General features: G+C 36.8%; 1 protein-coding gene across 1 annotated transcript in view; it reads left to right on the forward strand.

Annotated features, from left to right (window-relative positions):
* The window catches only part of LOC150105358 (voltage-gated potassium channel subunit beta-2-like), a 740,084-nt gene that overhangs the window by 592,766 nt on the left and 135,250 nt on the right, over positions 1 to 12,068 (forward strand). Inside the window, exon 13 of the mRNA XM_090393939.1 lies at positions 3,387 to 3,487. Within this exon, the coding sequence (XP_090250065.1) occupies positions 3,387 to 3,487 (101 nt within the window). The remainder of the gene's footprint in view (positions 1 to 3,386; positions 3,488 to 12,068) is intronic.

The raw sequence follows: 12,068 nt of genomic DNA on the forward strand, positions 1-12,068 counted from the left end.
TTGACCGACGACCAAAAAATGTATTGGACCTCATTAAAACCACTCGTAAGGACTCAAACTTCCTTGAAACGATCATTACTGGTGACGAAACATGGTGTTTTGAGTATGAGCCCAAAACAAAGTACCAGAGTGCTGAGTGGTCTCCACTCAGCACTCTGGAACCACCAGAAGAGGGCATCTGAAAAAAAGTCGCTTGGAGAAGTCAAAAGTAAAGACAATGCTGATTAGTTTCTATGATTTCAAGGGCATTATCCACAAAGAATTCATGCCACCTGGCCAAAGTGTCAATGGTGAGTTTTATCTCGAAGTTTTGAAGCGACTGATAGTGAGAATTCGTCGTGTACAGCATGAATATCGTGATGCAGGCAGCTCGTCACTTTTGCACGATAATGCACCATCTCATTGTTCGAACATTGTGAGACAGTTTTTGAACAAAAACCAAGCTTGTGTGTTGGATCACTCTCCATATTCACCTGATTTAGCACCCTCTGAGTTCTTTCTCTTCCCCCGACTTCATTTGCCGATGAAAGGAAAGCGATATGACACCACTGAAACGTTCAAGCGGCAGTAGCCAGTACCCTCAACGGTGTTCCAAAAACTGATATAAAAAACTCACTTAACGAATTAATTGACCGTGCCAAACGCTGTATCGAAGCTGAGGGAGAATATATTGATTGAAGTAAATGATTTCAATAATTATAATTGGCCTGTGTTTTATTTTTTATCAAAAGTTCGGTTTCTTTTTGGACAGAGGGTGTAAATATAACTGAAACTACACATAAACTACATATAACATAACTATAAGAAATACACAAAAATATATAATAATAATATAAGATAATGTATAAAAAACTATTAACTTTCCATAGCACCCTAATTGGGAACTTTTGTCAGACGCTACCTCTTCTGAACTCATAAAGAATTATCTTAATCATAGCAGGAATGATAAATGATTACTGCTTGCTGATTTCCACTGGAACTCCTGTATATATATATATATATATATATATGTAAATATAAGTTTTTTTTACCTTGGGAATAATGTATATTAGGATTACCAAGGAATTTTATAAACTTGGTTATTTTACTCCTAATCCCAAGTAAGCAAACATTTAAGTTTGCCTGAAACGTAGTTCAAATCTAAAGGTGGTGCAACACCAGGGCATCTCATTGTAAAGGTGAGTATTTAGGGTCTTGCTACTCACTGAGGAGACCTCAAAAAAGGTTGAAACCGGTCTGGGTAGTGACCCCCACCCATAATGTATTGCAGTATACATCTCTTAGTGAGATGTGCTTTACATTATGGAAAATACTAAGAATAGTGATCAGAGCTTTACCCACCTTTACAATGAGTTGCCCTGGTGTTGCACCACCTTTAGACTTGAACCACGTTTCAGGCGCAAACTTAACTGTTTGCTTACTTGGGATTAGGAATAAAATAAAATAACCAAGTTTATAAAATTACTTGGTAACCCTAATATACATTATTCCCAAGGTAAAAAAAACAAAAAAACTTATTTACATATATATATATATATATATATATATATATATATATGAAAATAATAAATCAACACATCTACTATTAGAAGTCCATTCAGATTTCTGTGATTTGTGTTGTGTGATATGTAACAATTTCTGACTTCCAGTTGTTTTTCCTGTGTTTTGTATCTAATTTATCTGGTTCTTTTTATTTGTTATTAGTTATGGTAAACCACATCACGTAAATGCCTTCCATATTCGGCTTCACAAAGATTGGCTCTTTCTATGGCATGTTCCATTACAGCTGTTAATGGTTCTGGTGCAATGTCCTAATTTCTGCATGCATGTTCTCCTTCAGCTATTTGTTGGATTGTCTGAGGCTTGTTCACATGCACCTTTTTTCTTCAGATAACCCCATAGAAAGAAGTCAGGAGCTGTCAGATCTGGAGAACGTGATGACCAATTAATTGCAGATCTTCATGAAATTATTACAGATATTTACAAAATTGCATGATTTTGGTTTGTTATTGGGTTATGAACTTTTCCATGGTTAATTTCCCAAATATTCCTTAGAATACATGAAAAAAAGTAAAATGAAAAACTTAATAACCAAAAAATTCATTCATATTTTAAACCCCCACATGATTTATGGGCAATCCTGTATAAATATCACAGAGATGAACATATTCCAGAATGGATGAGTAATATAACTTGTGGAAGAAGTCATTAAAATTGTATTACTTGAAACATTACTTCATTGTGTTTCACTGATATGATGTAGACATCATCAGAAGAGAGTGAGAAAATCCAGCTATATTACTGATTAATGATCGTACTGATTAATGATCTTACTCGTGTTCTTTGGTTTCGCTGCCGTTACACTGATGAAACAAAATACATTAATATCAAAAGGATGTTTGTTAGGATTAAATGCAGTTTTAAAACTAATCCTATCTTCCACACACCACTTTATTATTTGCTCTAACAATAAAAAAGTCATTAGTTATACAAATTAAGTGGATATTGAATCCAACATTATTTCAAAGCTGAATATATAGAAACTACAAGAGTTTCTGCCGAATATATAAGTTTTGGCGAATCCAAGCATAAGCAACCTTTCGGGACAGGGGCAACTCGTGGCAAAGGTAGAGTAAGTTCTGATCACTTTCCTTAGTATTCTCCATAATGCAAAGCACATCTCCTTGCAGACATGTATGATGCTATGCATTATGGGAAGGGGTCACTACCCAGACCGGTTTCGACCTTTGTTGAGATCTTATCAGTGGGAGCCAGACCCAGATGTAAAATACTCAGGTTGAAGTGATGCAGAAGTCATTCATTGTATAACTTTGCATTGCCAAAGTGAAGCTTCTTGGTTCTTTATTTCAGTAATTCTTGGTACCTTTTAAAATGTGACACCTTTTGGCAACTCGTATGGGTTTACATCTAGATTTGGCTCCCACTGGCGAGACCTCAACAAAGGTCGAAACCAGTCTGGGTAGTGACCCCCTTCCCATAATGCATAGCATCATATGTGTCCGCAAGGAGATGTGCTTTGCATTATGGAGAATACTAAGGAAAGTGATCAGAACTTACTCCACCTTTGTCACGAGTTGCCCCTGTCCTGAAAGGTTGCTTATGCTTTGATCTGCTGAAACTTTTATAGTTTCTATATTCGGCACAAAACTCCTGTAGTTTCTATATATTCGGCTTTGAAATAATGTTGGATTCAATATCCACTTCATTTGTATAATTTTGCATCACCGAAGTGAAGCCTCTTGGCTATTTATTTCAGTCATTAGTTATTATAAAGATCATTTCAATGCATATAATTTATTGCCAAGTAAAAAAAAAAAAAAAAATAGGTTGAAATTAAAAGAGAAACTTTTGTTATTTTTCTTTAGGTATTGGAACAATGACATGGTCACCTCAAGCATTTGGAATGTTTACAGGGAAATTTGATGAAGGAGTGCATCTTTTGTCCAGAGGTTCTATCAAGGTTAGGGTTGGTATTAAAGATTTTCTTTTATACCTTGTTTGTGTTGTGCTTGTGATTGGTAGCATAGAATCCAGGAGTAAGATTTTATGTTGTTCATTATTTTCATGTTACACTGTATAATGTCTCACATCAAGCTTTAAAAGAATTCAGGAATTAAATATTGATGACAAACATTTCTACATGTATATATAAACTGTGCATTTGTCAGTACACTCAGTCAACAAAACATTAGAGATAGGGGTGATGTGAAGTTAACACTGGCAATTCTGCACAGAGTGAATCTTATCCAAACTAAAATGCATGCAGTAAATAGGCAGACATTGGGGCTTCCCAATCGCATATCACAATCACTGAACATGGATAAATGTGGTGATCTTAGCGACTTTGATCATGGACTTATTATTAGGGCAAGACAGATGGGTCATTCTATTTCCCAAGTGGTAAAAACCCCAGGGTTCTGGGGGGGGGGGGGGGCAACCATATCAGGGTCTGCCACGAGGATGACAGACATATCATTCCCAATGAGCAAGACCATTTGTGAACTTATTAATGCCCAATGAAGAGGAATAATAACCATCCTATATTGGCTTGTCAGTATGTCCTTCTACAACCATGTAATCTGATATAATATTTTGGTCACCTTTTCAATATTCTTTCTAAACTTCAACTTCCTGTTTTCAATAACTCTGAAATCCCTGGCCTCATCAATTTCCTGCAGTTCATTTACATCAGTGAAGTACATGGCCTGTGATTTTCTACATTCCAGATTCCATGATCATGATTACTTGGCCATGTTAAACTTTTATTATTCTCATTATTATTATTGCACCCTCCATGGAGTTGACAGAGTCATCATGGGAGGTTCATTCAACTGAAAACGTATTTATCATACAGAATCATAAAAGCCTTAACACTCCTCGCATTAACAACACATTCTGGTAATGTGTTCCATTCACTGACAATTCTCCATATAAAAAATCTACTACTCACATAACCCTTTTCACCACACTCTTACATAACTTCCAGGGATTGCCTCTGGTTTTGACCCCTCTCACCTTCTACTCTTTTTATAATCCCATCTGGATTCATCTGATAAAATCCTGTCACTAACTTAAATGTCTCTATCATATCACCTCTTTTCTTCCTATCCACCAAACTCTGCAATTCACATCTCTTCAGCCTTTTTCCATAGCCAGCATTCCAAAGTGCTAATATAGTCTTAGTCACTTGTCTCTGGACCCTCTCAAATGTCTCCACATCATACTGAAAACCAGGCAACCAGATTTGAGCACAATAGTCCAAGTGGGGTCTGGCTTGTACAGTGACACAACCACTTCCTTATCCTTACATGTTAGTGTACTTCTTATCATAGCAGCACTACAATGTGCAGCCTTTGCAACACGTGCAATATGTCCTTTAAACTTCAGTCTACTGTCAACCATCACTTCCTAATGTCAAATCTCATACACTTCCTGTAGTATGGCACTATCAATATAATACACAGCCTTATATCTCTGCACTCCAAAATGCATCACCTTGCACTTATTAATATTAAAACTAAAACCCCCACACTTTTGTCCAAGTCAAAAGACTATTCAAATCTTTCTGAAGGGAATTAACATCAGCAGTGCTACTTATAATTCTCCCTAATTTTGCATCATCAACAAGTAACTGAAGATTCCAAGTCAGTCCACATGATATATCATTCACAAACAAGTTAAACAGCAGTGGCCCAAGAATAGAACCCTGTGCATGCCACTGGTTACCCTCTCCTTTTTTTTTTTTGAGACACTGCTCCATCAAACACAACTTGCTGGTATCGTTCAGAGAGCCAATCTGTGCCACACTTCACATCTAACCAATATACTATCTATTCTCATCCTCTGCAGCTTGTACACCAACTTATCTTTGAATGTGGTAATCTATCAAATGCTTTGCAAAGTCCAAGACTATCACTATATATGATACAACCTTATCTAACACACTCATTACCTTATCAAAGAATGCAAGTAATTTGCTAAAACAGAACCTACCCTTTAGAAATCCACTGACCATCATAAAGAATGCCATGCCCATCAACCCAATCCTGTATTGGTTTTGATGGACATTCTATTCCTAACCAATCTCTCCAACATCTTGACCACAACTGCAGTTATACAGACTGGTCTATAATTGGAAACTTCTGTCCTAGAACCATTCTTGTGAAGTGTGATACTATTTTGCCTTTTTTCCACTGCTTAGAAACCCTACCCATTGCAAAACTTTCATTAAATAACCAGGTTAATGGCATAGCCAATTGTTGTGCATATTCCTTAATAATATGTCGTCATATGTCATGTTCCCATAGTGTTATTAACATCTAACCCAGTCAACAACTGATGCACCTTTCATTCTTTAAATTCCAAATTTCCTAATACTTGTCTCCCTTCTACATTTGCACAGCACCATTTACAGTAGTATGATATATGCTAAAAAAGTGGTCATTCAATAATTCCGTTATATCCTTTGCAACTGTTAATTTGCTCCCATGACTATTGGCTAGTGTACCTGCCATAATTATTCTTTTTGCTGTTTGCCATATAGTGGAAAAATCCTAATGATCGAGTCCCCATACAATGGTGTAAGACTATCCTCTGACTCTTCATAATACTAACTTCCTTCTTCTCATTCTCATCATCCAATCTGTTCTTTAGATGTCTAATGTCCTCTTCTAGATGTTTCATTTTGCTTTTCATTTTCACTAACTCTTGCTAAGCTCTTCTGCTAGTTTCCACTCTTGCTCTTATTTCTAATCACTCTAATCTATCAAGACACTTTTCACATATGTTAATGCTTTCCTTCTTTTCGATTACACAAACAGTTCACAAATCTTTCACATTTTTCAGTGCATATGTATAGCAATTTTCACAATGCATCCACTGTGAAAAATCCAAGGCAGAGCTCAATCTTCATACCAAAGCTTTTCATGCTGCAAACATGCATTTCTTTATGGATGCCATTTTCAAAAGCAGAAGCAGTAAGAATAAACAAATATCAAAACACAATATAAACAACAAAAAATTCCAACAGCAACAACATTACTGAAGAACACTTCTATCCAAACTGAAAAAACTCACACTATACACTAATTAAAAACATTTTTATGCACAGCTCAAATCTACTGCTACATTCACTCACAACTCTAGTGCCATATCTGTAATCCTTTACCCATGTTGCCAATCTGTTTAAGTCATCCTGCAGAATCTTTACACCATGTCTGGTGACTGTTGCTTTTCCTAGTTTTACATTATTGGCAAAATAACTGCATATTTCTCCTTAAATCATGTCCTACATCATTGATATACAAATTAAATACCGGTGGACCAAGTACTGAGCCTTGTGGTTAATTACTAGTTACCCACCTTGTCCTGGATTCAGTTTAGCCCTATTTTATTCTTTGACATCTGTCTCACTGAAGGTGCTATCCAGATCACCACTTTATATCCATTCCCATTTTCTCCAGTTTAGTTCTGTGTAATATTCTGTCTTTGCAAAGTCCAGCAGTATCACTGTATAGCCATTTCCTATATCCAACTAAACTGTCACTTTATTATAAAAAGTGAGTTAACTTAGGTAACAAAACGATGTTTCCCCTCCCCACCACCACATAGAGTATTATTATTATTATTAACATTTGATCTTCATGTAGTCAGAGACTCATCATGCAAAGTACACACTATTGCATGCAATGCTCATCCAACCATTCTCAAGCTGATTCAATGTGTCTACATCCACAGCACACTCAGACAATGCATTCCACTCACCAACCACCCTCCATGCAAAGAACCTGCTCCTCACTCCTCTGTTCACACACTCCTTATACAGTTTCCTGCAGTGGCCTTTTGTTTTACTCTTCAAGTTCTTCAATTCTATGAAAAATCTCTAACCGATAACTCCTGACCAGCTTATATGTCTCAATCGTAACCCCCCTTCCTCCTATTCACGAGGCTCTGCAACTTACATTCTCTCAATCTGTCCTCATACTCCACATTCTAAAGACCACTGACTACATTTGTGAATCTTCTCTGAACCCTTTCCAACACATCCCCGTCACCATGAAAACCTGGCGAACAAATCCGTGCACAACAATCCATATGAGGCCTGACCAAGGCCCCACACAATGGAATCAAAACCTCTCCATTTCTGCATGCCAGGGTTCTCAGCATCATTGCCACCATCTGATGTGATATTCTTCAAGTCCATTAAAGTTTCTCCACCAAGTGTATACTTTGCATCCCATCGTTCCTTACCAAATCTCAAACCTTACACATGGCAACATTGAACCGACAGTTCCACCTACCTGCCCATTTGTGCAATCTATTCAAGTCCTCTTGTAAGGCATTAACATCTGCTTGACTGCATTGCTCTCCCCAGTTTTTCATCATCTGCAAACAGCTGGATATCACTAGTTAAACCCAACCCAATATCATTAACATACAAATTGAATAACAATGTCCCCAAAACTGACCCCTGCGGCACACCGCTGGTGACCTTTCTCTTTCGGGACACTGCACCCTCATATACAACCCCCCCCTCCCCAATGTCCATCTGACAGCCAGTCACCGATCTAATCCCATCTGTTTCAATTTATCCAAGTGCTTGTCATTCCATCAAAAGCCTTTGCAAAATCTAAGTACACCACTGTATATGCATATCCCCTATCCAAGGTCATATTTGTAAATTTAGAGACACAAAAACACACGTGTTGACTAGATTATTTTATTAATTACTAATAAAATAAAACCTCACGTTTTGACCCCTGTATCGAGTTCATCATCGGAAGAATACAAGTGTATAATATCATTAACATACAAATTGAATAACAATGTCCCCAAAACTGACCCCTGCGGCACACCGCTGATGACCTTTCTCTTTCGGGACACTGCACCCTCATATACAACCCCCCCCCCCAATGCCCATCTGACAGCCAGTCACCGATCCAATCCCATCTGTTTCAATTTGTCAAGTGTTTGTCATTCCATCAAAAGCCTTTGCAAAATCTAAATACACCACTGTATATGCATATCCCCTGTCCAAGGTCATATTTGTAAATTTAGGGACACAAAAACACACGTGTTGAATAGATTATTTTATTAATTACTAATAAAATAAAACTTGATGTTTCAACCCCTGTATTGAGGTCATCATCGGAAGAATACAAGTGTATAAGGAACCAAGCTACATGCTATTGCCCTGTATACCAGTAAACTAAATCTACGTAGTTAATTAATCCTTTTCCTAGCCTGACCTCTAGTGATAAAAAATAAATAAATAAATAAAATAAAAAAAATAAAAAAATATTTATTATTTATTTATTTATTTATTTTTTATCACTATAGGTTAGGCTAGGAAAAGGATTAATTAACTACGTTGATTTAGTTTACTGGTATACAGGGCATGAGCATGTAGCTTGGTGCCTTATACACTTGTATTCTTCCGATGATGACCTCGATACAGGGGTCGAAACGTCAAGTTTTATTTTATTAGTAATTAATAAAATAATCTGTTCAACACGTGTTTTTGTGTCCCTAACTTTACAAATATGAGTGCTGATCACCATGTAACCTTAAAAGAAATGTCCAAGGTATTTGTCACCTTGTTATAGTACATAAGTAAGTTAGTGAAACATGATCTCCACTTAACAAACCCATGCTGATAACCACAGAGAATACTGCTGTTATCAACCCATTTCTGTATCCTACTTCTCACCAATGTCTCCAGGATCTTCACCACAACTCCAGATGCACAAACCAGCCTGTAATTTGAAGCTACAGCCTTATCACCACCTTTATGCAGTGGAACAATTTTACCCTCCTTCCACTCCCTTGGAATCTGTGCTGTTGTAAGACTCTTATTAAACAGGCATGCCAATTCCCTGGAACAATCCCTTAAGATGTGTGGTGATGTGTCATCAAATCATATCGCCTTATTGACATCAAGTTTATTTATTTCCTCAAATACTTCCTGCTCACTCACTATTAAGGCCATCCTCTCCTGTGTCCTCTACATTTAAGTTCCTTATAATTTTGCCCTGATCAGGATGAAACACCCTTATAAATTGATCACTGAATACCTCAACAATGTCTTCTGCAGCAGTTACCATTCTTCCACTTTCATCCCTTAACTTCATCTTACCACAATCATTCTTCCTTCTACTTTCCACATATCTAAACAACTCTTTGGGAAAATCAGGCAAATATGCCTGAGTTGCCAATTTCTGCTCATACTCTACTTTTGTTTTCCTTACTAACTGAGTCACTCTCCTGGCTTGTTCTTTATATTCTTAATGTGACTGTGTTGGATCTTGAATGAAAAGATTTCCTTAAAGAAATAATTTATTCAGGATTCAACAAGTTTTAGCTAAACAACAACGAAAACGCTTGTACATAGGTAAAGATACAAATTGTTTAACGAATCATATGCTAGTACTATTTTATGTAATATTACTTAAATGTAAACGATGTCATTTTTTTGTAAGAATTTATAATGGAAGAAGTATTCTTTGTAAGATATATGTTAAGGCATGTAACAGAAGTTCAAAGTCCACTAACGAAAACTTCGGGTGAATTGCGTAGCCTACGGCAAATTGTCTACTTGTGGAGCAGCACGCACTCAGTGTTTTCCAGGAAGACGAGGCACGTGCACGAAATTCCCCAGGAAGATGCGAATAGAAAAAAACGACACGTGCGCAAAAAGAGGGTGCCAGGTAGAAAGGTATGGGAGTGAAGAGGGCACCAAAAGTAGTGGATATAAAAGGGGTTTGTCCCCCTTTCAAGAAGTCTTTTGTCTGTTTTTGCCTTGGATTTTCTTGTGAAGTCGGGGCGAGTTCGAGTTTGGGATCTTGTCAATAGTGTGTAGTTATTCACGGCCATCGTTTCGAGATGTCGTATGGAACGAATTGACAAGGAGATAATCGGCAGCATTCCGAGCAAGCTTGAAGGAACTGACCGCCATATACGTCCATGTGGATCAGTCCAAGCCATGCTGTTTCTTGTCCATGATGGGAAAAAAAAGGCAGAACAATGAAGTCCAAGCCTAGCCGCTGAGACAATCGTCTAGAAGAAGACCGGACATTCCGTGGGATGAAGTAAGGATAAGATGACAGAATGAATATACTTTCAGAAATATGGTAATGTTAAAACCTTTTGTAATTCTTTGTTAAGAAAGAGTGGAATATTGTAATATAAAAGACAAGAAATGTTATGTTTTAGAACTCTATACTTGTAGGAAAAGGACTATAGCAAACATTGGATAGCAGTGTTTTAAGTCTTAGGGCTATTTCTCAAGTAATTAATGAATGTAGTTTGAATTGTTGTGAGTAATGATCTATAAAGTTACCGATGTGATTGAATTCATTTGAGAGAATGTGTAGACTAGTAAGGATATTTGGAGGATGCTAACAAAATTTTGTGTTATGGAATTAACCTATGCTTAAATTGTTGTATGAAATACAGTTGCTATGCTTAACCTTTTTACTTAGGATTCCTATATTCTAATTGAGTTTATTCTTGTAAATGTGTAACCTTAGGAATTTAATAAATGTATCTTGAATATCTTAACCTGGTTTGTGCCTTGAATTGAATCCAATGCAATGCTTACTAATATCTGAATCTGAGCAGGATAGAATTATTTGACAGAGACCACGACTGCAAACTAAAGTAAATTAAGTGGCATAGATAAACTGAGATAAGAAGCAATTAGTAAATCGATTAGCTTAGTATATTTTCGGAAGGTTACTCCTTGGTTAAGAGGAATTTTTAACTTAGGGATCTGGCTGGCGCAGCATGATCAAATAAATATTGCCAGAACCTGATTTAGGAGGTGACTCTAGACCGTTATTACTGAGGATAGGGCCCTATTCAGAGGTCTACCCTTTGTTAATTAATTAATATACTTAATCATTCTAAGAATCGGCCAATTGTCTGGATAGATTTTACAGTAAATGTGAGAGTTTAGTGTTATGTTAGTTTCATGAGTATAGACCATAGAAGTACATAGTTAAAGTGATAACACTACACAGTGATAATTTGAGACTAATAAAATAGGAAGAGAACACAATAAAGATATTAAGTTAAGGTAATGTCACAACATAATAACTGATTATTACCATTATTCATCTTGCACTTCCTCCAATATGCTTTCTTTTTCCAGATTTCATCCTTAAGCCCCACATTCGTCCATTTTGCACCTACCTTATTCAGCCTTTTGGCCTTCGGAATACATTCATACATCGATGTTGTTATATATTTCTTTGTGAGTGCCCATGCACCATTTATTTCCTTACCACTCAAATTCTTGTTCCATGTTATAGCTCCAAGCTGTCTTCTACGCTTTTCATAATCACCAGCCTTATAATTCCACATATATCCTTTCCTCGCGAAAGCCTGCATATGACTATCCACAACACAGGTGATTACTTCATGATCACTTTCACCAACTGGAGGAAAATGTGAAACTTCTCTAACAATTACATCCTCTGATGAAATCATCAGATCTAGAACTCTTGATCCTTGCATGCCTTCTTTTGCGTGCTGCCTGAGATAGTTAT

Source organism: Typopeltis vanoorti, chromosome 6, assembly GCF_054136105.1.
Source record: "Typopeltis vanoorti isolate ZY-2024b chromosome 6, IOZ_Tvanoo_1.0, whole genome shotgun sequence".
NCBI classification, from domain to species: Eukaryota; Metazoa; Arthropoda; class Arachnida; order Uropygi; family Thelyphonidae; genus Typopeltis; species Typopeltis vanoorti.